This window comes from Anas platyrhynchos, chromosome 13 (assembly GCF_047663525.1).
Source record: "Anas platyrhynchos isolate ZD024472 breed Pekin duck chromosome 13, IASCAAS_PekinDuck_T2T, whole genome shotgun sequence".
Classification (NCBI taxonomy): Eukaryota; Metazoa; Chordata; class Aves; order Anseriformes; family Anatidae; genus Anas; species Anas platyrhynchos.
The window spans coordinates 12,330,518-12,356,963 of record NC_092599.1 but is presented as its reverse complement, the minus strand read 5'-3'; the positions used below and the strand labels follow the sequence as shown (position 1 = coordinate 12,356,963).

At 50.8% G+C, this 26,446-nt stretch overlaps 1 protein-coding gene across 4 annotated transcripts in view; it reads left to right on the top strand.

Moving 5' to 3' along the window:
* Nucleotides 1–25,806, top strand: part of NCKIPSD (NCK interacting protein with SH3 domain) — a 46,148-nt gene extending 20,342 nt beyond the window's left edge. For all 4 annotated transcript variants that reach the window (XM_027467517.3, XM_027467518.3, XM_021275343.4 and 1 more), the window contains 10 exons: nucleotides 2,561–2,648; nucleotides 4,380–5,008; nucleotides 11,327–11,497; nucleotides 12,532–12,618; nucleotides 13,425–13,563; nucleotides 18,527–18,607; nucleotides 19,893–20,021; nucleotides 21,925–22,017; nucleotides 23,490–23,662; nucleotides 24,208–25,806. In XM_027467517.3, the coding sequence (XP_027323318.2) occupies nucleotides 2,561–2,648; nucleotides 4,380–5,008; nucleotides 11,327–11,497; nucleotides 12,532–12,618; nucleotides 13,425–13,563; nucleotides 18,527–18,607; nucleotides 19,893–20,021; nucleotides 21,925–22,017; nucleotides 23,490–23,662; nucleotides 24,208–24,411 (1,794 nt within the window). In that variant the 3' untranslated portion in view covers nucleotides 24,412–25,806. The remainder of the gene's footprint in view (nucleotides 1–2,560; nucleotides 2,649–4,379; nucleotides 5,009–11,326; nucleotides 11,498–12,531; nucleotides 12,619–13,424; nucleotides 13,564–18,526; nucleotides 18,608–19,892; nucleotides 20,022–21,924; nucleotides 22,018–23,489; nucleotides 23,663–24,207) is intronic.
* The last annotated feature ends 640 nt before the right edge of the window (nucleotides 25,807–26,446 follow it).

Here is a 26,446-nt window from a genome sequence, read left to right as displayed (position 1 = left end):
CAAAAAGGAGCAAGGCTGACTCCTTGGCTAACAGAGCTGTTTCTGTCCGGGTGGCATTGAGGGTGCAGTCGTAGGGATCCTAGCTTTGCCCTGTGCTGAAAGGGCTCATTGATCTTATAACTGCTCGGTAGAGGAATTTCCTGTACGCTTTGAAAATACGAAAATGGAGGAAGCATCATAGCTTTCTTCCACTGTATCTGGTTATGCAGCTGCCTAAGAGACCTACCGAAATCTGCATTTTTATCAGTAACTCCAGAAAAGCAGAAGTCTCAGGATGTGCTTTTCGTTGCTTTGGATTTTCAGGTGCGTTTCATGTTTGCATATAAAAACTTGAGCAGGATTTTTGAAGTGCAAATTTCAGTGTTGGTAGCTTTGCTCCCCTGGGACTGAACTAGATAAAAGTCCTTGGTGATGGCACCCGTGCTGAGTCTCTCCTCTGCAGTTAGCATGGGGCAGCTCTACACCAGCTGCCAAAGGAGCAGGTTGGGCTCTTGGAATATTCTCCCTGCTCCCTTGGCAAGCTCCATCCTCTCTTCTCACCTCTGGACAGGAGACGTCAGAGCTGCAAGGACTCCTGTACGGCCACAGCAGCTGCACAGAGTGTGTTCTCTCCCCTTTCTTCCCCTTCCCTTGAGGATTTTGGTGTTGTACACCTCTGCTTGAACCCACTCGGTGGCTGGAGCATAGGGCCAAGGGAGCAGGCAGCCATCTGTCACCCCCCAACGCCTGTCCGTGCCACGGCTCGCAGCTTGGGCAGGCATTAATGCTGCGAAATTCACTTGATGCTTCACATTCCCATTGCAGCCGCTCGGGCTGCGGCACGGGGCTGGAGAGCTGCTGGCATGAGGCTATGTAGGGCTCTGAGCTAACAGCAGCCGTACATCTATTAATTTACACGCTAATCTGTAATAGTTGTGTTCAACTTGCGTGGTAAATTTGGAAGGGAGGCTGAAGCTGTGGAAATACTCCAGAATGACCCAGCCCTAGCAGTCTCCAAATAATGTCATGCTGCTGCTCTAAACTCCGCGCCCGCCTGCCTGCTAAATCCTGCTGCTTCTGGAATTGTGGCTGTGCTGTGCCAAGCAGCTCGGACACGTGCTGGTAGCTCTGCCCGTTGGGGGAGAGGGGTCTGCTTTTAGCACAGCTGAGCTTTCCAGATTTCGGACCAGCCTTCCAGCTGCAGGCTGCAGAGCCCCTCCTGATCAGTTTTGGTGCTCTCAGCTGTGCGGTCTCTTTTTTGGATGGCTTTTAAAAAGGCCAAGTACCTGCTTGCTGGATTCCATCTGGTTCTGTGTGCGAGTATCATATAGCACTTTGCCCAGATAACAGTGAGAGGTGGATTGACAATAACAGCAGAGCTCAGCCTGGGAGTTTGCAGCACTGTCTCGTTGTCATCTGCTGGCTAAAGGCACTTGTGAAGAAGTGCCTTGCTATGAGACGTAGTGAAAGGTTGGGTACGTTAGGTGTTAGGTGGGAGAAGGGGGTCACCAAACCCCTTTCTAAAGGTTCCTCTGTCCAGTTCACAGAAAGGCTTCTCTTTCAGGGCTAAAGAAACCTAGAAAACCATCAGTGTGTGATGGCAGATTCCAGCTGGTGCCAGCCTGGGCTGTCAGAGACGTTCACCCATCACCTCCTCTCCCTTCCCGTTCGGAGCCGAATGGTTTTGCTGCGGGCAGCAACCGCAATATCCCATAAAAACAGAGGCACGTTTCAGGCAGAAGTCCCTCGAGACCCAGATGTGCATCTCCTGACCCAGGGCACGAGGGTACTGATGCGATGTGCTTCTGCTTAGTTTGGCCGCTGTGTTCAGCTTCCTGCTGAGCAGAGGTTAAACCTGAGGTTGCAGCTCACCGGGGAAATTCGGAGAGAGGTGTCGGGGATCACGGCATCTGAATCAGAGCATGGGAACTTGCACATTCCTCTCTCCGCATTCCTAGCAGAGGAGACGTGCAGCAGGGACAGCAGCGTTAGTGCAGCTCCCCAGCAAAAGCCTCTCCCCGCGGGTTTTGTTCTAGGTAGTGTAGGATTGCACAGAGGGTCCAGCCCTGTTTTCTCCCTCCTGCGTGAGCCAGAATAGCAATGAAAGCATGGAAAAGGCATTTACACATCTCCAGCCCTTGGCTTTGTCTTTCTGCAAGGGTATTTGTAGCTGATGTAATGGATCTCTCCAGAAGAGTGTCTAAATACACGCGGTGTTTGCAGCCTCTGCGGAGCTATTGAGAGTAATGTAAAGTCACGGTGAGTGTGTGGGACTGCATTTGGAAGAAAGGAGGAGTAAATGCTTGACAGGTCTACACGACGTGTGTGCTGTGTGCTGCTGAACACAGCAATTAAACAAGGGCTGCTTTTCCCGTCACGGGGAGGGGATGAAGCAGGTTTGAGTCCTGCTTTGTTCTTCTAGGAAGCCGCCTATTAATATCTGTCCTCCCGAGGAAACTTCCCGGAATGATGAGAGAGATGTAAGGACAAATTTACACACGCACACAAGAAAGGAGGTTTCATAACAGAGAATGTCTTTATTGTCTGCCTCCTTTGATTGCTCTGAAATCTTCCCTTACAGATCCCACCGCAGCCTCGGCGCGCTGCTCCTATCACGCCCCCACCTCCAGAGAAACGCAAGAACGCCCAGCTTGCTGCGCCCGCCAAAAGTAAGGACAGCCTGCTGTGGGGATCGTGGGCAAGAAACAGGCACGGTGACCAGCTGCTATTGCTTTCTGCTTAGAAATACATCCTTCTGCTGCCAGCAGGATGGCTGGGGAATAAATTCCTACAGGTTTCAGCCCCAGAGGTGTCGAGCTGGTGGCCAGTGCTCCTCTGGGTGTCTTCTGGCTCAATGGGGGCCCTGGCAGCCTGGCACGGTGCTTTCTCCTGCTGGCTGCAGAGGGATGCCAGGTATGGTGTCCCCCTGGGACTCAGACCAGCCTTTCTGACTGCTCACCCAGCTGATCTGGCCAGTGCACTGCCTCGGGGTCCAGGAACCTGGTGGCTGTGTCTCTCCCGACGAGGCACTGGGACTTCTCCAGGCTGTGCTAAGTGCGGTGGTTCACCAGGGGGAGCTCACTGGTAGTGCTTTTGGGACAGGCTGAGGTCTGCTTTTGGCTCCCTGCCTGCCGGGTGCTTTCTTTGTGCAGCGGTCAGATGAGATTTTCACGAAATCAGCAGCCGGTCTCCATAAGAAGCAGCAGTAATGCCAAGGGCACGTGCGTGCTGCCAGCAGGCAGGGGGACCACGACTTGTGAACACTTCTGAGCAGAGCCAGACGTCAGGGCCAGCACAGGAGCTTCACCTTCAGCAGAAGGGGGCTGGCAGAGGGAAGGAGCCGTCCTTTTGGCAAGGAGCAGTCCTTTTGCTGAGATGCTGTCAGCTTGCCCAAGGGCTCTCCTGTGCTGTGATAGATACGCAGCTAGTGACACAGCTCGTTTCAAGCTCGCTCCCCTGCTGAGAAGCAGGGCAGATCTGTTGAGTTGTACGTAGATGATGGAAACTTGAGGCTGGCACCAGCTTCCGTAATGGTATTGAGCCATTTTCACCGTGGTAGTGGGAATTGGCAAAGGTCAGTTCCCTTGAACTCATTATCTTGATTTAATGAAACATCGTGGGAGCTGTAATTTGTGTGTGCTCCTCTGTGAAAGGGAGGAGGAGGAAGAAAGGGGTGATAACCCCCACTGTGGGAGGGAGGGGTCCATCCTTTCTGCATAGCTGGTGCTTAGCCATGAGATGGAGCCTTCCTACCGGTGGCTGGACAAGTGGAGGGCTTCCAGAAAAAAAGGGCAGGAGGACTGGGGTCAGGTCAGCAAAGGAGCAGCAAAGGGTGTGATTTGTGCTGGCCGTGAGACACACGGGAGGTGTTTCATGTGCCTGTCCCACAGGTCCCTCATCTGGTGCAGAAGAAGAATTTTTTGCCCGAAGGCAAGGACGAAAGCAGTTGTATCAAACCAAACAAACCCTGCAAGGTAGCAGGGATACTTGTGCAGGTGACATCCCTAAGCTCTAGGTGAAGATATTCCAGTGTTTGCCCAAGCGAGCGTCTGTTTTCATAGTTGGGGGGGGGGCAGACTTTTTCTGTCCCTTAGCCCTGTTTCTGCCTCCCTCCTTTCCCCTGCGTAAAACACTAAGCCCTTTGAAGGGTATTCATCTCAATAGGGTAGTTTTCCCCTTTCTAAAGAGGTGATTGTGCGGGAATGCTCCAGAGGGAACTTGATACAATTTTGCTTTGAGATAAGTGAGGCAGGAAGAGGAGTTAAACTGCTCTGGTAGCATGCACAATGAACCTTTTAATGGACCGCACTGTAGCAATTTGTTTTTTTCTTTCCTTTTTTTTAATTTTTTTTCCCTTTGATGCTGTTGCTAAGGCATTTTTAATCGTTTCCCTTTTTCAGACGCTGTTGAAATCATCCCCGGGTCAGCTTCTAGTGCCTCGTCCATGAGCACCACGTCCCTGGATACCTTGTACACCGCTTCCTCTGCCTCGGAGACCGCTCTGCCCACGGCTACCTCCAGCCCTGCCAACACGCCGCCCCCCGTGCCCAGCCGCAGCGTGCACACCACCATCACGCGCAATTTGGATGCCGGCTCCGTGACCCACTCCCGTTACGGGACCTCCTCGAAGGATGGGGCCAGCAAATCTCCCCAGAGCAAGCGGGCTGCCCCGGCTCCACCATCTGAAGGGGGCGTCCAGAGATCCCACACCGTGGACGGGGAGAAGGCCCCGCAGGGGAAGAAAGCCGCCCCGGCGGCCCCCGCAAGCCTGGATGCTTTCAGCTCCCTCTGCCTCGAGGATAAGAAGGCGGCTGCGGTGGAGCCGGTGCCACCAGAACCCAGTGGGCTGGTGGCATCCGTTCCCAAGACGATAGGAGCCGAGCTGATCGAGCTGGTCCGCAGGAACACCCACCTCAGCTACGAGCTGTCCCGCGTGGCCATCGGCGTGGTGATCGGCCACATCCAGAGCTCCGTGCCGGTAACCAGCGGCATCATGGAGCAGATTCTCATCTCCGTGGTGGAGAGTAAGGTAACGCATGCAGGGCGCTGCTCTGAAAGGCCACAGCACCCACAAGAGCTCAGGAGAAATTCTCTCCTGGAGAATGGAAGGCAGAGAGGTTTATTCCCCAAACGAGCTGCAGGTGTCCTGCTTAAACCTGGATTTGGAGCTGGGAGGTGGTGGTGGAGGGGTGGGTGCTTTGGAGGAGGGTACAGCAGGAGGAGAGGTGATGAGGTGGGCAGCAGTGAATTGAACCACATGAGTGCATCGCTGGGAGATGACAGCCTCCCAGGTCCCAAGGGCAGTGCTGGTGACCGAGCAGCCGTGGGGGGGATGCAGCAGGATTTGATGTGCTCTGAGAAAATGAGTAGGGTTTATTTGGGAGTGTTTTGTGATCTGATGGGAAGGGGAGATCATGAAGTCTGTGCTAAGCAGTCATGGTTGTTGTTAATGAGTGAAAGCTTGCAGAGGGACACTAAAGAACTCAAAAAATTAAAAGGGAAAAATAAATAAAATTGCAAGAGGCTTATTATCAAAGACCGGGGAAGAACCCAGTGAGGCTATGTTGAATGTTCAGCATTAAGTCACTGTACCTGTGCAGAAACAAGAAGGAGAGGAACTATTCCAGCATGTGGCTGTGGCAAAAAGATAGATGGGGACTGAAATAAATAAGCAAATTTACTCTTTTTGCTTCTCTTTTTACTCTGACGCATGTTGTTGACCGCTGATTGTGAAAGCTTACGGAGAGCAATTGTGGCAGCATAAAATCAGGGAGAAATTAACAGTGACTTTTTAAAGTATTTTCTGCTATGGATGCAACACATAGAAGCTGTGGAAAATGAAGCCATAGTATTAAGTGCTTTTTAGTAAAAGCCTTTAATAAAATAAGGCACTGTATAAAACTTCCTCTTCTTCTACTGTAGAAAAACTTTCTCTGCTTCTACTTATACTCTGCATAGATTCAGCATGCCTGTGTACAGTATAAATCCGTGTGGTTTTTGTCTCTCCTGACTGTGGAGTACCCAAAGCCTCTCTTTGTCTGGCTTGGTCTTTCATCAGAGTGATAAAAACTCGTTTTCCGCAGATGTGTACTTCACGTCTCTATTATTACATTAAAACATTCCTCAGCCCTATTTTTTTTCCCAAACAACTGCCAAAGAGTAGTTTTTCATCCACTGGAGGAAGAGAACTACCTTGACCTTGTTCTAAACCTTATACCAAATGATCACATCGTTCCTCCTTCCTCTGGTACAGACAGAAGGGGGAAATGAGAGTACTTCTTGCAGCAGTCGTTGAAACAGCAAAGCACATCTAGGCTGCTTTAGTTGAAGGGATAATAAGTTTTAGCTCCCACTTGTTAAATACAGCCCCAAGGAGTGCGTTCCCTATCAACATCTAAGATTGGAGTTCCATTGCTGATGGCAAAATTATAATGAACTGCTCGGAGGCATTTGAATATGAAAACTACTGGCATTCAAATTTCAGATCAAATCATGATCTAGTTAAACGTCTCCTGGAATAGTGTCCTGTAAGCAATCAGCAGCCCTCAGTTTGTGGCTATAACCCGATGGTTAATTGCTTCCTGCTTCAATAACAATGCAGGGTAATGTGTGGGCTAGATTCAGCAAAAAAAAAAAAAGAGCTGTTTCACACAAATGCTTTGGCTCTGACTCTGTTCCTAGGATCGCGGACAAGATGTGGATATTATTTTTATCTTTATTGTATCCTGAGAACAGGTGTTGAACGTAATGCCACAGAAGTCCCGTTGGGGAAGGTGTTGGTGTGCCAGGTTTCTGCAGCTGGGATTTGAGAATCTGCTCCATGGCCATCGCTGCAACCAGCTTGGAAGGCATGGGAAGAACTTCTGACGGTGGTGCAGGGGAGAGAATGGCTCTAAGAGACCTGATAGATAGGTCTCTTAGGACATCTGTGAGGCTTAAAAATGCCTGGCACATTCTGCCGGTATCTGCTGATGTCAATGTCGTGGTTAGGGTGTGCGTTTTTCCTGAGCATCCCACAGAGATGTCTCTGCTGAAGGACAGCAGCCTGGTACTGGGAGGGGTTACTCCTAGAGTAAAAGAGCAGCTCTAGCTGCAAGGTGGCTGTGCTGCTGTGGCTCCGAGCAGCCCAGGTTAATGGTATAAATCATTGCTGAAGACTTTGTGGTGTTCAGTATGCCAAATCATTCCACCATCTCAGGGGCTTCCGTGTAGATTTGTTGCTGAGTCGTCTGTTCTAGGTCAAGGGCGTTTTTTCTTTAATTTGTAACTTTTGAAATCCCTCTGCACCCCAATCCATGCAAATACGCTGTTGATATTTTTGCATATTTTCTCAAGGTTTTTTTTTTCTACCCCCGAAAACAAAGTGAGATTTTATCCTTGATTAAAACTTCATTGTGGTGATAGTAAATATACCTGTTTCAACCTCTTATATCACAGCCTTTAATTAGTTGTATCCTTTCTGCTCTTGTTCCAGTCTTAATTTGAAGTCAAATCACTGGTTTACTAAATCAATTTCAGGAATCCATTACCTCGCTCTTATTCCCAGTGCTCTCAGAAGGTTGAATCGTGGTGGCATTTCCCTTTTATTTACCTCGCTCCTCCTCGACCATGGAATCTGCACAACCCAGAAGTGGGTTTTATGGAGGGAGAAAAGACCTCTCTGCTGGGGCAACCTTGCACCCCAGCTCCTGGGTACTGCAGAGGTAGGCTGGGAAAACAGCTCAGGCAAGGAGAGCCCCGAGGGGCTCATTTCTTTTAAAAGAGATCTCAGAAATATGGGAAGCCTGGCCCATGGGAGCAGAAGTGCCCAATTGGCCTGGCCTTGGCAATGTCCCCTCCTCGTGAGCAGGGTGGTGGCTGGGCAAAATGAGCCAAGGGAGCTGACAGCTTCCTTTTCTTCCTTCTCTTTTCAAATGCATCGCCACAGCGACCGTGTAAGCGATAAAGTGGAGCTGGCTTTCATGGGAACTCTTTGAAATTTGGCTGTAGCTGAAGGTAGTGTAGATGCTGCCTGATTTCCAAGCATCTAGAGAATCGTTGGAATTAGTATGTATCGGCGATGTCTGATCGCGGTCGGCTCTGCAGAATTATCTCCCCTCTGAGAGGAGGGGAGAGCACCGCGGCTGTCTTGTCGAGGGAGGTCGATTTCGGGATTTGTTAAGCTGAGTGTGAGGCAAGAAGAATCGCCTAATAAGATAGCTACACCTTGAGTGAGCGTGCTTAGAAATCACTTCCCTGCTTTTTATTGAATTAGCGGTGCCGTGTGCCACTTGTGACTCAGCCATCTCTGGTTGCCTCCGATTGAAGCTCGGAAGCTGCTGACACAGCCCTGGCGTTCAGCTGGGGCTTGGAGATCTGCCCAGGCTGCTGGGTGAGGTCAAACGGCTCTTGGCCGTGCTGGAGACAGAGGAGCAAGGTAGGGGGTCAGGGTGGGAGGTGAGAGGGCTTCCCTTGCAGGGCTGGGCTGTGCCACATCACCGGTGTGTGCTCATGATCCAGCTGCTGGCCCCAATGAGTCGTGGCCGTGCTCCTCCAGCTCTGCCCCGAGTCTTCGCCGCCTCTCGCCTTCAGTTCCCCTTCTTAGTTCTTTGGCTTGGCTCTGTTTAAAGAAGAAATTGCTTTTAACGAGACACAAATGCTTCTCTGGGGTTTGGCTTTTCTCTGAGGGAGCCTTTGTCCCTTTGCTTCCCTGGGATAATGGGGAAGTCAGCGGGGTGAGTGCTTTCAAGGCTGACTCATCTGGCTGTGCTGTTAGCGTATCTAAGCAGGGCTCCTCCTCGGTGAGATATTGTAAGAAACGTGAATGTGGAGGGGGGAGGAATGCATTAGTGCTTAGGCAAGTCCTTTGCTCGCTAATTGCTAGAGGAGCAGCCTTCACAGGGCCCGTGCCAGCCTGCAGGCAGCCGTCTGCGCTCAGCGCTGGATGGGCTGCGGTCACCCGAAGAGAGACCAGAACATCTGCGGAGCAAACATTTGCTGGGCTGCAGATGGCACACCTGGAAAGCAAAGGCTGTGAAGACTTTACCAAAGCATGGCCAGCGTGGTGGGAGCCAGCCCAGCTCCCCTCTGTTCCCTTAGCACCTGTGTGTGGCAGCCGTGCAGCACCGCGTCCCGGCGGGGACCAGGTTTGCTGCCCCAGCGAAGGGAATTCCCAAAGCGGTCCCCCTCAAGTGTGGGGAGGACTCCACTTTTATACAGATTTGTCTCAGATCTGTATAAAAAGCTGCTGTACGACTTCATCGACTGCACGACTGTTCATCTCCTCTGAGTCCTGTAGGAGCTCGACGCTTGGTGGAGGTGTAAGGGCTGCAGGTGAGGGGTCGGAGGAACCAGGTTGGTGATACGAGGCTGAATCAAGCCTCTTATCACCAATTAAAACAGGTAATTGTGAAGTGCTCACCCCAAGACATCCCGGCAGTGGACCAGGAGGCGATGCTGCGGTGCTGCAGGTCCTCCTGCAGAGGGTGGTGGCAGGGCCAAGCGAGCCCTTAGCAAAACCTGCTCGGTGCTCAAACACCACTCAGCAGGGACTTGTCTGTGTTCCCTTCCTGAAATCTGTCTGTCCCATCTCGCTGCTGGCTGCCCGGTTAGCTGCTTGGCCATCCGCAGCTCCCCATTAGTTTAAGAAAGAGTTGTTAAAATTAAGGGAGATGTTTAAAATTAAACTTCTGTGTGTGTGCTCCTTCATTATCTGCTGGCAAAGATTATGTAATGAGCAGCCGCAACAAAAATATTTTCCTATTATATAATTGAGGCATTGAATCAAAGTCTTAATTAGTTCACACCCCAAATACCACGGAGCAAATTACTAACAATCCTGTCGCTAATAAAGCAGATTAAACGTTACAGTTAATAAACTTGGAGCCGTTCTCCCAAGAAGGCTGCAGGGCTGTGGATGCACGGGAGGGGTGCGTGCTCCTTCACTTGGCAGGCGCCTGCTGCTCTTATTTTGGGTGTGTGGCTGTTTGTTGTCCCTGACGGAGGACACAGGCTCGTTTTTTCTGTGCAAAGTCACTCTGCTGGTAACGTGAGGTCTGCTGAAAGCTCGCTGCCACCAGCTGTGCGGCCGACCTGCTGCAAGGAGCTGTGCCAGGGCAGGATTTAATCCGCTCTGGGTGTTAGGGGGGTGAAGATGCTTCGTGGCAGCGGGGTGCCCTGGCTGATAGCAGGGCAGGCCTCTTCACACCGAGTGCTCGTGACTTGTCACCGCGTGCTGCAAGACAGCTTCATCCCAAAATTGCTCAGGCTTTGGTCTCAGTGAGTTGGTTAGCCCCGTTGTCTGGATTTCTCAGCTCGTTTCTCCTCCACCTTGCTGATCTCCTGCTGTTTGTTGTCACTGCTGCCAAGCCCTTGTGTGTGTAATTTAGGTTCTTCTGCAAATTACTTCTTACCTCTCCTAATGCTGCCTAAGCTCATCATCTGTAATCAGCCCCATTCCCTGTGCTGGTTCCAGATCTTGCTCTGCTTTCAGGAAACCAGGTGGTTCTTATGATACCCTTACATCATTCAACATCTTGCTTGTTTTGCAGGGAATAACCCTGGGGCTCAGTGAGGTTGGGGTGCCTGATGCTCGTGGGGCACACTGAGCTGCTTTTGTGAAGCTGCAGCAATGTTTTGCTGCCCCGTGGGAATCAGGGTTTGGCTGGTGCTGGTGGTAGGGCCGTGGCCAAGTGTCTTGAATCTCCTTTTAAATGTTTAAAAACGTGCGGAGGGCTGTAGTCATCTGAGCTGGCTTCTTGCCTTCAGTTTGTCTTGTAGTACGTGGGCATTCCCTTTCGTGCAGCGTTCACCCCCTGCGCAGGGAGACGGCTGCTGCTGTTTCTGAGCACGCTGCCCTGCTGCTGAGGGAAGTGGGAAGTTTGTGGTGTGTGAGTGTCTGCTACGTTACCGTTTTGTCACCCAGAAAAGAGCTGGGAACGTTGGCATGACTGGCGTGGAGATAGGCTAATATGGGCAGTGAGGAAAAAAAGGGTGTGAGTGGTTTAAATGAAGCTTCTTGGATATCTCAGCATCCTTGGAAGCCAGCTAAAGCTCCAGCAGGGTGATGACAGCTTGGATTTAAAGACTTTGTGACCGTGCACCAGTCCTGGCACCTATTTAAAGGGCAGGAGTCCAATTTGGTTCACTGTCTGCGCTAGCTGTGCAAGGAAAGGAAGGGAAATAGACACCCCAAAAAGTAGGAAAGCTGAAATAATGGCCAGGTCTGAAATTCACTGCCTTTTGCTGCCAGTTCTTGACTGAATGAGGCCAACTGCCAGTCCTGAGACGAAGATTGCATGAAACAATCACCTGAACAACAGCTCTACCTGTCAGGACCCCAGTGACCACTGACTGTGTCCTCTTGCAGGATCTGAGCTCAGGGCTGCCCTCGGGACAGATCTGCCACGATGAGCAGCGGCTGGAGGTGATCTTCGCAGACCTGGCCAGGCACAAGGACGATGCTCAGCAGCGCAGCTGGGCTCTCTACGAGGACGAGAATGTCATCTGCTGCTACCTGGAGGAGCTGCTTCGCATCCTGGTGAGTAAATTGCTCTTTGTAGGCGTAGCACAGCAGACAGATGCTGGTGAAGTTCATTTTTTTCTGGTTTCCTTTGTCCTCGTATTGCCATCAGATTTGCTGTTTCAGGGAGTGTGGGCTTCTCGTGCGTCTCTTACAGTTGATGTGAAGCCTTGCCCCTTCTGCTGTAAGTCTTTATTTCTCAAATATACAGCGTGTCCAGGTAGACCAAGTTATTTTCTCCCTGCCTTTATTCATGCAAGTACTTGGAGGGTGCTTGCCCAGTAAATGCAGAGATGTGAAAGTTCTTCAGTTCTCATGAAAGAGAGCTTCAAAGCTGTTTCCGCGAGCAAGTATAAAACATTTATAAATGTATAAAACGTTTGTGTGTATGGGAGAGGTACATCCCTGCGGTGCACAGCAGGGGAAATGCTGTCCTGGTGCTGTCTCTAGCCCATATAAACCCACCTGTATATGGGGAGCTCAACTGTATGGGAGCTGACACTCAGTGCAGTGCCATGACCTGTGTTACAGGTGCCAGCACTGACTTTGCTGTGGCACCTTTTCCATATTCCTCTCTGCTTCTGACATAAGCAGAATAAATTATTATTTTTTTGCATAGTGAATGCTGTTGTCATTTAGCTCAAATCATCAGCTACCTTCTCACTGCGGGGCCTGCTTCTTTGTGTAATGATTTCCTCTAAATTTGTTGTGGGGGGAGGTAGAGTGCTTCTCAGTACAGGCCCAGCACTGGAGCTGCCATACAGAACTGCAGGATGCGCTCATCCAGGTACTGCTCGGGTCAAGGGGTTTTTAGATGTTTTCAGCCCAAGACGCGCTGTACGGCAGAGATGTTTCTTAAGAATTCGCTTTGATGCAGAATCTCCAGGGTGGCGGGTTTGGAGCTGTTTGTGCTCTAGCTTTGGTTGCTTTGTCAGGTGGTTGAGCTGGGGCTACTGAAATCCAAGAGCAGCTAGCCTGCCTGGAGCTCTCTGCAGCAGCTGCCTCGCTGCTTTGATGTGTCGCTGTGCTGACCAGTTCATTCCTGCTTCCAGACAGATGCAGACCCAGAAGTTTGCAAGAAGATGTGCAAGAAGAATGAGTTTGAATCCGTCCTGTCCCTTGTGGCATATTATCAGATGGTAAGGTGGCAGCGTGCATTGAATCTCTCTTCTTTTTGAGGCTTCCCTGAAGATGCAAAAGAGCAGGGTTGCTCTGATGAATGTATGAAACGCGTTCCCCCTGGATAGGGCAGTTCTGTGAACTTGTTGAAATTGTAGCACGTCTCTTCCCCGTGCTGGCAAATCTCGTGTTATGCATGCACGCTGCATGGAAGAGCAGAGGATGCTGCAGACTCCGAAGCGGAAGCTAGCCCTGTGAAGGGGAAAGCTTGCTGCTTTTATTAGCTCCGTTGAGGGACAGAATCACCATCTCTAATGTCTAGAGAATGGATATCCGAGGATGCCTTGGGTAAGCTGACAGGCTGTGACTGCTCCTCATTTAATTGATGCACTCCTGTGCATTAGTAAATGGCTTTGCTTAGGAAAGTAGGTTGTGAGCCGAAGCCTCGGGAGTGAGGAAGAAAATCAGTATTCACAGGAAGAATGGAAGTTTTGCCTTCGGTGGCTATGCAGCATTGCTTTGCCCCGCTCTTTCCTGGACCTTGCTGTCACAGGATGCTGCGGGGCTTGGAGGCTTCCCCCCATCCTGCCTGAGTCCCCAGCTACAGCACATCAAGCCTCGCTGCATTTAGCTTTCATCTGGCACAGCTGGATCTGAACCAGAGCTCAACACTGGGTTCAGTGTTACCCAGGGAGGAGCTGTAGCTTTCCCAGCAGCAGGAACTTCTGGCCAGTTATGTCTCTCACCTTTGGGTAAGCCCTCATCTGGGGCATGATTTGATCTAACAAATTGTGTTTTTTTTTTTGGTTTTTTTTTTTTTTTTCAGGAACACAGGGTGCCACTGCGGCTGCTGCTGCTGAAATGCTTTGGAGCCATGTGCAACTTGGATGCTGCAGTTATCTCAACACTTGTCAACTCCGTGCTGCCCATGGAGCTGGCCCGCGACATGCAGACTCACACGCAAGGTGAGCCACAGCTGCTGCGCTCGGCTCTCCAGGGACATCTTTCCATTAGATGGGTGGATTACAGCAGCACCAGTTGCCTGTCACTGCCTGACTGCTCTACATGCCCAGTGCTCTGGGGATAAGGGTGTCTGTTTTTACAGTTTTTCAGGTTATTACAGATGTAAGTGGAGAATGCATGGGAGAGGATGTTTCAGTCCAATGGTGCAAGGCCCTCTAGCTCTTGAACGTGCCACTGGTGATCCATGTCACTGCTTGTGCATGCATTGAGCTGTTCCAGTTTGATTCATGATGCTGACCAGAGACACCTGCAGACCTGGTGGTTGTGTTGCCAAATACTGCTATTGTCACCCAGAGCTTCTACTTATCTCGGTATCCTTTATCTCCCAGCAGCCAGGAGCTCAGGAAGAACTAAAGAGCAAGGTGAACGTGTGGTAATACTGCCATGACATTATGCTCCAGCCCCTTATGCATCCATGGTGCTGGGGAGTCACAACTTAGCTTCTCGTTTTGAAGTCAGTCTGTAGGCCACCAGTGCTGGCAGTATATACATTTTCCCTTAAGTGGATATTGAAAATGTGTTGTTTTAATTGTATTAAAGTAGCTGTGGAGTGACTGTGTGGCTCAAAGCAGAAGAATCTGAATATTGGGGTCTTGCTGCTTGTGCACTGATAGCAGCCTGCACCCTGTTGGCTTGCTGTGTGTCCTGGGGCCAATGGAGAAATGAAATTTGGAGATGAACCTGTAGGTTGATGGTTCTGCTCAGAACAGGACCATCACACTCATTTCATGTGAGCCAGGGAAATGTCCAAGATGACTGCATTGGACGTGTTGTCCCTGTCCCCAGCATGCTGCTACAGCCTGTGCCAAGCAGCCTCTGTGGTGGACAGGACTAACGGGGTTAATCTGGGGTCTGAATAGGGTATGGGGGGTGAAAGCCAAGCCGCAAGGCTTTGTGCTCACCTTTGCTTAGACGGAGTGCAGATCTTTCTCGTGTGGCGACTGACTGAAAAATCCTCTTTGAGCTGAGGGCTGCACAAAGCGCGCTGGGTTAGCGTGGAGAGGGACTGAGATCATTACGGCTGTGTTGGCTAAGCTTTCTCCTTGTGTTACCGCAGCATATCAATTATACGCAGTGAACCTGTCACACTGTTGGTGTTTTTTCTGAGTATATGTGTGAGAAGCCTCTTCCCTAGGCGGAGGTATTTCTGCCTGAGAAGCAAATAATACTCGGTTACAGAGCTCTGACTGTGCTTCTCTGACAACACCACTGATTTCGTGCTGCCAAAAATAAACTTTATTATGCACCTGTCACTAACTTGTAAAGATCGTCTCCAGGTGAACCTCTCCAGTGCCATGCAAGCAGCCTTCAGTCTTCTGCTCTGCTCCTTCAGTCTTCTGCTCTGTTCAGCTGATCCTGAGCTGTCTCAGAGCCCTTTATGTCCCACTGGGTCATGGTGTAGCTGTCCAGAACATTTTCCTAGGGGCTGCATCATCCCAAGTAGCAGAGCTACCTCTGTCTGTTGCTTGTGCTGGAGCACCAAGCTTTGGCATAGGTGACTTCTGTACACCCTTGCTGATCTACACGTGGTATTTCTGGCTGAATCAGGCCAGTCTCCTAGCAAGTGTGTGAGGCTCTGCTTTGGGGACCTAAAAGCATCGCAGTGGAAGCAAGTGGAAAGTGACTCTGCTGCGTCCCCAGGACTTCTAACCTGCAGCTGTGTGGTGTCCCTTCTCTCCTTACCTGTCTCAAGTGAGATGCTATTTGCCCTCCTCACTGTAATATGTAGGCAACACAGTTGAACAGTTAAAAGCTGCTCTTCTTTGGTTACAGGAGCCTTTCAAAGTGATGTCCTGAGGCTGTGCTGCCCTCCTTGTGCTAATGCTTGCAAGCATTTCGTCTGTGCAGCATCCAATCCTCCCAGCCTTCGCGGCAGGGCTGCAGCGAAGTAACCATCCTTGACCCAGACGTATCTGTCCTTCAGAGGTGACTCAGGGCATTAGTAGTTCCCTCCTGCCATTCTGGTGCTTACTGCTTCATGTCCTGCTGCCAAATGGCAAGCAGTGCCTCGTGTGAGCACACGACCTTGAATGCTGGAATGACTTGAGCGTATTTTGGTACTAGGAACTGGGGAATAGCAGCTGATCCGTGACATACCGTGCAATAGCTAATCCCTTCTGCGGATGGCAGGGGCTGGAGCAATCAGTGCCAGCACGGAGCCACCCGGGACCAGCAAACTGGCTGCAGCAGCTCCGTGGGATCCCTCCTGGCTTGTTACTGAAGAGCAGCCGAGGCCGAAGCTCTGCGCGGGGATGCTGGGTGCCTTTGATGAGAAGGAGCTTTACCCTGGGGTCGAGGCAGGCGTGTTGGCTGCTGGCCAGTTCTCCTGCCAGATGCTTGGGTCTTATTGCTTCTGGACAGCCACTTCCCTCTGATGCGCCTGGCCTGCACATCTATCAGTGTTAGAAGAGCTTATGATAAGACACAGCGAGGCAGAATTAGCCAGAACAATTCCATAGAAAGACGGGGATAATCCACTCAGTCATTGTGACTTTCTCCCCTGTTGCAGCTCAGTGTGCGTGCGAGTCAGCTGTCAGACTCCTTTTATTTGAGTTGTAGACAGCTGCGGCTGCTCCCAGTGCCTGGATTTGTGCTGCTGTGTTTAGAGGAGGAAGCCAAGGTCTTTGAAGGCCTCTGAGAAATTCCTGTCACACATTATAGCAGCTTTCTTGCCACTACCTCAGCAGGCTCAGGAGGTGCAGGCCGGTGAGTAAACAGCCACATCTCTGCCACCTTTCACGGCCACGTGAGTGACACTCATCAGCCTGACGTCAGCAGAGTCCCTCTGCTTCAGGAGAGTTGTGTTAATGCTATTTACGTGCTTGCAGCCACGCGTGCTGCTCTGGAAGGAAAAAAGGCTGTGCTTCGGCTGGCAATGACTCTGTTCTTCAGCACGTTGAAGGGCACAGCCTTGGATGAGGCTTGTCACAGCAGGAGCACTCCAAAAACTCGCAGAGTCTGTGGTGAGTGAGTGCACCAGGTTAATCCAGATTTGCTCTGAGTTCAGCTCTCAGACTGCTGTCATCACCCTTTCGTTCAGCATTCTTAGGCAAATCCAACAAGATTTGCTGCCTAGGAGTGAGTCTGCTGTCAGCCAAGATGAATGGACATTAGTTCATGGCAGATGGGCCAAGGACATGTGAAACCACCCTCCCCATCCACGTCTAATTAATCTCTGTGTTTTCTACAACTGAGTGTTTATCACTGGCTTCTAGTTCTCAGATCATCATTTTATTGGTCCTGATGTGATGAGAAAATGTTTTGATTGTGAAAAACTTATTAAAAACATGGGAACAGCAGGTCCCTGTATCTGCTGCAGCATCCCGCCTCTGGTACCAGCTCCAAATGTCTTGGAGGAAGGAGTGAAGAGACCATGTAGTGAAAAATTAGGAAAAAGTCACTCCCAAATGCGGTAACATGACCACAGTAACTGGTTGGTTATGCCTAGGAGCAGCTTTTAGCCGTCAGCTGTAACTGTGCAGGTTCCTGCTACCTTTGGTAGATTCTTTTCCTACTGCAGTGAGCTTTGGCACCACTGACACCTTATAGCTGGGAGGTCCTTATGTAAGCATGAAATATAGTTAACTTATTGGATGTCCTCCCTCTCTATTTAGCAGGAATAACCAGCAGTTCCCAGCTTTCTTTGCTGCCACGTGGTCCGGACTGCTCTCATACAAACTCTTAATCTCGTTAATGCATAAAGCCCCAAATGGTACGTTCTTACTGAAGTATTTGCTGTTTGAAACCTCGAGCATCTTGTGGAGCTTCAGCAAAGTCTGCACGTTCTTTATTTATAGCAACTCTGCTTATTGAGATGACTTCTCAGGATTATCAGGCAGATAGGATTTAATTTTTCCCCGTGTACTAACAGTGAGTCTGGATTGATCTGTGCACAGAGCAGTGCAATGTCTTAATGGGTGGGTGGGGGAACTGGAACCAGTATGTCTTGCAGGGGAAGATCAAACATCGAAAGGACTTTGTTTTCTGGTTTGATAAGGAGTACTCTTTTGGTCTTTTAATAACAAAACACATGCTTTTCTTGTAACAACTGCCTGTAGGCTATTTGGGCAGATGTACTGGCTAAATAAAGTTCAGCTACGTCTAGTAACCTGCTTTATACAAATAATACAACTTTTCCTATCATCTTCAGACTCGCTGAAATGGATGGAGGCTGCCTTTTGTTTTAACACAGATCGTGTTCTGTGACTTTTTTTCCCCTCCTGCAAATATCTACTGAGGTGTATCGGTTAATTAAAATTCTGGGAAGGCACCGGCTGTGGTTCTGTGGGATATTTACATATAGCTGCTGCCAGCAAAAAATTGTGTTGGACTAGCAGGCTGCAGGATGTGCTAGCGCTGGAGATGCGTGTGGCCTGGGCAGCGGGCAGATGCACAGCCGGAGTCGTGAGCGGGGATCTGGGCTCCCCAGAGACCTCTCGTACCTCCAGGCAGAGCTGAGGTAGCACAGGAGCAGTGCAGAGATGGTAACAAGCAGCACAGCGGTCCGGGGGTGGTGCTGCTTGGAACAGGCGGTGTTTGGAGGTGGCCAGATGGATGCTTTTTTGGGTTCAGTAATTGCATAACTATGGAACGCGTCCTGGGACTGTGCAGGGGAGGTTTTTAATTATTCAGCTCGAGTTTGCCCAGATCCTCGTACGTGGAGGGGGGAAAAAAAAATTGAGAATTTTGCTGTGATTATTTTTAAATTGATTTAGAAATTCATGGCACAGAAGGCATGAGCTTAAACAAGGGGAAAACACCCTTATAGTTCAATAAACACGGGAGCAAAGAGCGGTCTAATCAGTGTTAAATGTATGAAATGTGTGACTGTCCCTCTGCAGCTGGGGAGTAGCGTGTTACACCCGCAGAAGAATTAATGGCAGGGCCTCTGGGTTTGTCTTGCAGACCATCAGAAGATGTGCTACTCTGCCCTGGTGCTGGCGATGATATTCTCCATGGGGGAGCCCCTTCCGTATCATCACTACGGTAAGAGCAGCACGTGCTCGTGGCTGGGCAGGGTGGCAGAGCTGATGCTGGGATGTTTAGGGTACATCAGCAAGCACGGGGGAAGGAGCTTTTCTGGTGGCCAAAGCTAGGGGACAGCCAGGGGAGAGCTCAGCAACAGCGAGGCAAGAATTGGGTCTGCTTTTTACCACTAGAGCCTGCCTGCTGGAAACACTGAGCTGAGCTGACAGATTTTGAGAGAGAGCAGCACAAATCAGAGTTGGAGCAGCTGATGCCGTGCTGCAGAAGATGCAGCTTGGCTCATCACTACGGCTGAGTGGCATACTTACCCATACTTACCCAAATATTTTTTATTACTGCTGTCCTTCACGACAACACGCGCCTCATTTGTCTGAGACGTTCTGTCTGCTGATGAGGCTGAGTCCAGATTGTTCCACGAAAGCCCACTAAATCCATCAGCTGCATAACGTGGCCTCTCCCTGCTCTCCCTTGTAACACTGCGGTGCAGCCCTGCGAATTTCGAGCTCTTAGTGAGAGCAGAGATGATTGAGAGTATTGCAATCAATAGGGAAGTGCAAATGTTCCAGATCTGTTTTATCCGTTGTCCTTTCCTTCCAACCTTCAGCTACAAAGCGCTCTCTGCCTGTTTCTTTCCCTGGCCAAGTGTTGTTTTCCCAATACTTGGGAAGCTCTGGGCTCAGTTTTCCTATGGAAACACTGTAGAGATTTTCATAATCATCTCCTCAGCAGCTTCACCTTAACACCCCAATAAACACGTACAAGATTTAAGCCAGTGCAGCAGGGACTGAGGAGTGAGTCTCCACATCTCCTGCTTTTCTCTCCTGAAGAAACCCTGGCAATTATTTCCAGCAGGTGGACTTATTTGCATGAGCTCCTGAGCTTTCTTAATAGCTAAATTGAAAAATGGGTTATTACTAATGATCTGGATGATTATTCTTTTTTAAACAGAAGGATTAGACCAGTGGTCAAGAATACAAATCTCTTCCTATCTGAAGCCTTCATTGGTAGCAGTGATGCTGGAACAGCAGCTAAAGCAGAATTTGGCTTTTTATTTACTCCCCAAAATTGCCAGTGGGAGACCAACATTCAGCATTTGTCTGGACTGTGGGTAGTTCTCTGAGTCATTTGTCTCTTGCACAAAGACATTTGTTAATTCCCTGGTGGCTGACACTGGCACTCCACTAATGGTTTTAAGCTTAAAAGCACGGGGAAGTGGTTTCCATGGTCCCTTGTTGCTTGGTGTATTTTCACAGTGCTGTAAATGCCCATCTTTCTCCTTGTGCAGAACATCTCAACTCTCAGTTTGTGCAGTTCTTGCTGGACGTGATCGAGGACGGGCTGCCCTCAGACACCACTGACCAGCTGCCTGACTTGTTTGTCAACGTCCTTCTGGCCTTCAATCTCCACATTCCAGGTTGGTTTGGTGCTCTTCTGCCTTGGCAGCATTTCAGTGGTCTGGAGCAGCAAGGGGATGCAGAATGGGGATGCAGAATCTCCCTGGGACTTGAAGGTGCTGTGATAGCCTGTGCAGCTCCCACAGCCTCTGGCAGTACCCTGTTTCTCCCAAGGCTTTTGTCTTGTTAAATATTGTTCAAAACCTCATAGGAAAGAACAGCCTGAGAGCCCATGTCCAGCCAGCTGACCCTCTGAAGCCTGGTGGATTTCTGTCCATACTTGCAAGCTGGCTGGATCAAAGCAATTGCTGGCCTGTACTTGCAGAGCATGTGTGTGGCTAATTCAGGCACAGCTAATTTGGAGGAGAAGATGCTTCAATGAGCATTTCTTGGTATCAGTCCAATAAGAAAGTGGTCTGCTTTTTGTAGGTCTTTACAGACCTGCTCACCTCACTGCACCTCTTGCACTTCATTCAGTGCTCATGCACTGGGGCCAGGCTCTTCAACCTCAGCCTGAGCTGCACGCTCTCCTGGCTCCCCTCGTTCTCAATCCTCCCTTCCCTGCTGAGCTCCTTAACAGACAAAACCTCTGGTCCCCAGAGAAGGGCATTTGCCCTCTCCCTGCCAGGGCTGTCTGTGAGCTTCGGAGCCTGGTGTTGGAAGGCTGGGGTAGTGCCATGCCCTGGTAAGAGAGGCCACTTGTTCACCCTGAGCGTGTAAAACCTGTTTAATTATTTCCTCGTGGTCAGCTTCGTGCCTTTATCCTTGGCTTTGTGGAGAGAAGGGAGGATAAAGGAACAAGGACATGTCCAGTAATTTACCTGTTATCTTGAGTTGTGCTTCATTAATATTTGGGTGAAAGTTTCTAATTTCATGTGCAAGTTGATTGCACGGAGACTGATTAAGCACAGTGTCTGCTGCTCTCATTCATTACACCTTCTCACAGCTACCCATATACTTTCTGACTGCAGTAATTAGGCAATAATGCATGACAGGCGGTGTGTTTCTGGGGGATTACTGCCCACCTGGGGTGTAGCCGAGAGCAGTGACTTGTTCTCTGATGCTAAGGACATGTTAAATGATTTTCAGGTTGCTTATTAGTGGATGGAATTTTTATTCCTCTATCCATGAGGTTCATCTGTCTTGTATTTCAGTTGTGAAGAGTTAAGTTTTAAAAAAAAAAAAAAAAAACTTTCTAAAATGAATTATATTGATGCCTTTCAATGTGAAGGATCCTAAAGCCCTTCACAGCCCATGAAATATTATAGGGTCGCCCATCCTGACACAGGAGTAGCCACGCTGTGCTGTTTGGATGCTTCTCAGTGTGCACACTCATGTGCATGTGGTCTGCTGGGGTGAGTGTATTTTAGCTACGAGAAGTCGCCCCCAAAGCAGGCTGGGGACATCTCCTGGAGGAACTCTTCAACCCATCCTGTGGCACAGCCCAGTGCTGAGCATTGGGAAGTACTTTTCCCTTCTGGCATGATTCTAGGAGCTGGTCTTCACTTCTTGTGAGAGCTTGCAAGGCAATAAATTCCAGCAGGGCCCTGCTGATACAGAGTGTAAAGATGCTGGAGAGAGGAGCCCTTGGCTTCAGAGGGCTGTGAGCAGAGGCCACGTACCACAGTATAAAGCCTCTGCAAGGTATTTTGGCTTGCAGGACTGAAGCCTGCGTGTGAATCTGATACACACAAAGACCTCATTATCTAATGCATTGCTTCCAGACTTGTTTCACCTCTCCTATCAGTCCCTCTCCCTGCTTGCTCGTTCTGGGAGGCTGAAACTTTTCGGTTCAGGCTGGTTCCCCGTAGCTCCCCAGAGCAGCGGTATGAAGTAGGAGCCCTCTGCTGCTTTCTGTTGGTGGTGGTGTTACTGGGGTCTTGGCAAACAAAGGCATTGTGCTGAACGGGATTTCTTCCCTAGTTCCAGAGCACAGTGTGATCATGACTACCATCAGCAAGCACTCGAATGTCAAGACGTTCACGGAGAAGCTGCTGCTGCTGCTGAACAGGGGAGGTGAGTTTGTGGTGTTATTATGGGGCCGGTGCAGGGTGCAGCTAATGGTGACTCAGGGAGAGGAGCCCGGTGCTCCTGAAGGGCTGGGATGTGGCATGCGGGGAGCTGGGGAGCTGGAGGCTCGGGCAGGATGCTTTGCTTCCCGGTGGGTTTGTGAGGGTGACGCATTGCCGAGGACGGAGCTGTGTAAAGAATGAAGCGATGCTGACTGCAGCAGGGAAGGGAGGAGAGGCCTCTGGGGCAGCTTTTCCATGCAAACTGGTGTTCCTGTGTCAGACCAGCCCCGTCTCGCAGTGCAGCTGCCCCTAGGCAAGCTCTTGTCGGGAGGAAAGCTGGTGCTGGGCCACTGCTGTCCTCGGACAGACGGGGCTCCGTCAGCGCTGGCACACAACCCGCAGCGTGTGCTGGCAATCAGCTGCCCGGGGGGACAAATCCAGAGGGAGATCTTGCTTTCCAGCAGCCCGTTTAGAGTGAAACTTCCCAGCTCAAAATTACCAGCGGAGGGTTAGCTCCATGCCCGCTCCAGGCGTGGAGTGAAAGCCGCTGTATGTGCAGAGCCTTTTGCACGGCAGATTGCTGGAAAGCTGGAGGTCGCTGCAGGCAGAACAGTGCCAGGTATTTCTGCCTGTGCTGCATGCCACTATTGTGCTTTCTAATACCTCCTGGATCACCGGGGCTTTGCTGCCTGAGATTTGTTTTGTTGATTCGCTGGTAAATAACTCATCCTGTGATGCTTGCAGCTCACCTTACTCAGGCTTTAGTTCTCTTTGGGGTTGCAAATCAGTCTCCACGCTGTATCAGTGTGAGGACAGCCTTGCATCTCCGTGCTCCTCTGTCTGGCCTCATCCCAAAGCCTTTGTTTAGCCTTTTCCATGCCAGATTCCCTACAGGGATCACCTTACCGTGAGGGGCTGGGGGAAGAAAGAGGGGGGCAAAAACCTAATGAAGATGCTTCTCTTGTGCCCTCCTTCTGCTGGAGCCCCTCTTGGGGTCTGCAGGGGTGTGTTTTGGTGGAAAACAGGACATGACGGCTAATTTAAACTTGGAGGTGTTTCTTTTCCTGCTTCCTGGATGGTGTCAGCCTTGTCTCCATGGTGAAAGCTTGTCTCTGACACAGGCTCTGGTGGGCTTTTCAGAGGGGTCATTCGACCAGACTTAATAAACCAGGGAGAAAATGAGTGGTAGCTGTTGAGTGAGGAGGGGAAGCACTGGGAGGAGGTGGTGCACTAATGAGCTTTCACCTGGGATGTTAGGTGAAACATAAACAATGATTAATGCTAATGCTAATGAATTTGGACTCTGCTCGGTGCCCTGCAGAGCTGCCATCCTGATTACACAGCTTTGTGTGAGGCACCGAGGTCTGCCGGCACAAAAGCTAGCTCACAGAGGTCAGGGGCAGCCTCCTCCAAATCCTGGGGAAGGTGGAGGTGGGAGGAGTGCGTGCCTTAACGCGGTCTCTCTGCCACCTCCAGATGATCCGGTCTGTATCTTCAAGCATCAGCCTCAGCCGCCGCACTCAGTGCTGAAGTTTCTGCAGGACATCTTTGCCAGCAAGGATACAGCCAGCATCTTCTACCACACAGACATGATGGTCCTGATAGACATCCTGGTGCGGCAGATTGCTGATCTCTCCCCTGGAGACAAGGTGCTCACAGGCTTTGAGGAAGGGAGCACAGTCCCAAAGCAATAGCGTTTCTCCTTGCTCTCTCTGTGAGGTCTGCTGGTGCAGGCAGGAGTGGAGTCCTGGGGTGGGCACAACATTTCTGGGTGCCCAAATCTGTCTTGGGGTCTGAACGGGAGGAGGGGGGACTTATCTTGCCTGGCACACAGCTTTAGAAAGGTGTATTTGAAGAAACATCTGACAGGCTTCTGTCCAGCAACCTTTGGGCCCCTCTGTGAGTAGTAGAAGTAGGAGGGATCTCTTGGGTTTTGTTAGTAGAAGAGACAGGACATGTCTCTGTCTGAGTGGATCAAGAGCAATATTAGGGTGCTGTGGGAAAAGTGCAGTTTGCCATAGCTCCTAACGAGGCCTTAAGCAAAGCAGGTGCCTTTTGGAGTTGCTCTCTGGCTGGTCATGCAGCAGCAGCTGTTCCTGTGCTCATGCTGTAATGGAGGCTGGCACGCTTGTTTATCTCACTTTGAATCTTTCATTGTGCTCTCTGTTTTTTTTTCTCCCCTCCCACTTGGCAGCTGAGGATGGAGTATCTGTCTCTGATGCACGCCATCATCCGCTCCACGCCGTATCTGCAGCACCAGCACCGCCTCTCTGACCTGCAGGGCATCTTGCAGCGCATCCTAGGGGAGGAGGAGGAGGGGCAGCAGTGCCAGATGGACAAACTGATCATCTTGGAGATTTACAAGGAGTTCCCAGAAATCTCCCCTGGTACCAGCTAACTGCCCCTCGGCTCGGACTGGAGTTCGAACCGCTCGGATCAAAGACGTCTCTTGTTGACACTTTCTCCCCGTTTCCTTCCAGTACAGCTCATACCTTATATTCCTCCGTGCGAGGCCTAGGTTCGGACAGTGTTCACCGGCCCTTCAGAAACGCCAGCGGCAGAGAGGGGGAGGGCATGGGGTGCCCCGGGGCCTGGAGCTCCGGGAGGTTGGCGCTGGGCAGAGCGGGGTGGGGGCTGGCACGTGGTTTGCCTCCAGCACTCGGGCAGGAGGCGTTTAACGGGCACGAGGGGCAGAGAGCTCGAGAGGGACTTAGCCAGGGTGGCCAGTCCCGAAGCGAAAGGCCCTTGCCTTCGAGTATCACTTCTTTTCCATGTGCATCTCCCTGCAGTGTCCAAGTGGAGTCCGCTGGTGCTTGGAAGAAGCTTTCGTAACATCTGTTTTGTTCGCTGCTGCTAGTGCCAATGTGCTGCAGCCCTGCCACGGGAGGCAGCCTGCTCGCTGTCAAACGCCTTGTCTAGTGAGCCTTCCCCTCCCTCCCGGCCCTCAGCTTCGACTCGGGGTAGCAGTCCACGTAGGGTCATAGAGGTCTTATCGCAGCAGCTGCTTTTTTTCAACCTGCTTTCTCTAGCGATGTTTAAATCTGAATTTCTTGCCCACTTGTGGCAGCCTACAACTAACGGCCGCCTGGGCGACGCTGCTCTTAGGAAGCCTTTGGCGTGGACACAGTGCAAAGCCACGTCCTGCCAAGCAGAAGCTGCTGCTTGCTGCCTCTCTGGCATCGCTGCCCCGGGCAGAGGGGCTGCGTGTGGGCAGGGGCACTCTCTTCGTAAAGCCTGTGGATTTTCTTGCCTTGAGCTTCGTAGCAGCTCTGCCTCGCTGCCCTTCCTCTCCATGCGGCAGCGCTCAGAGGCAGCGTGAGCCTGGTGTCCAGTAGCTGTTTGTGACTATGCACGAGTGTGGGGAACCCTTATTTATATTTCCTCTATGTTTCTAGCAAATGGGATTAACCTGTTTCCCTGTTACAGATGGTCACACACACACTAACATGGGTCTCTTCAATATTCGTGTCTGCAGTCTGGTCACTCCCTGTCCCCAGCTGTTCCTTTGCAGTATCCCGGTAGGAGCTATTGGCATTTGGAACTGGAAGTACTGGGCATTGTGTTTTACAGCTTGAGGAGACAACACCTGGGCTCTGGGCACAGGGGCAGCGATGCTCAGGAACAGAGGGCTGAGGACCCCCTCAAGTCAGCCTGGGAATGCCCAAAGCTTAATAACCGCCCTCATAGAGAAACCTATTTTTCCCCTGTAAAAATGTATGAATGTCAGAAGGGATCCTGTATTTTCTTAAACACTACGTGTAACATGCAGAGGAATAAAATGTCTTAAACTGGACTTGTGTGAACGTAGCCCCGTCTGTCCCAGCGTGGTGTGGGTGAGCCCTGGTGCGTGGGGACCGAGGCAGGGTGGTGGCTGGGTGCCTGCTGCCTGGAAAACAAAGCACTGGCTGCTCACCCCAAATGGGAGTGGTGCCGCAGTCACTTTTCCTACACTTGGCTTCCAACACTGACACACGTGTTTCCATGAGCCATTTCAGGCCATTATTAGGGTGCTATCTCCTCTTATCAACGTCTTTGCGACAGCTCGGGGTGTTGGGGGGCTGGTGCAGCGGAAGCAATCTGCGACCTGCACCTCTGGTTTATTGTCTGGAATGATTCAATTACGCCTATTTTGTGGCAGTAATACCCCGATGACTTCCTCATCCTCCCGAGCTGTCAGCTGGGTAATTAGAGCAAATAAACTTAAAAGCTTTCATCTTTTTTTTTTTAAAGCGTCACCTCTCTTCTGATTGGGTTTCTTGATGGTAAATGCTGTGGTTAAGGAGCCACGATGCCTAAGGAGATGATGGCAGAGGCTGGCGTGAGGCCGGGACGTTCGGGTGGGGAGGTGACAGCGCCCGGGCAGCGGTGCTGGCCTGAGGGCTGTGGCACTTCCCCGAAGTAGGTCAGGCTGTCACCGGGCCGGGGCAGCTCTG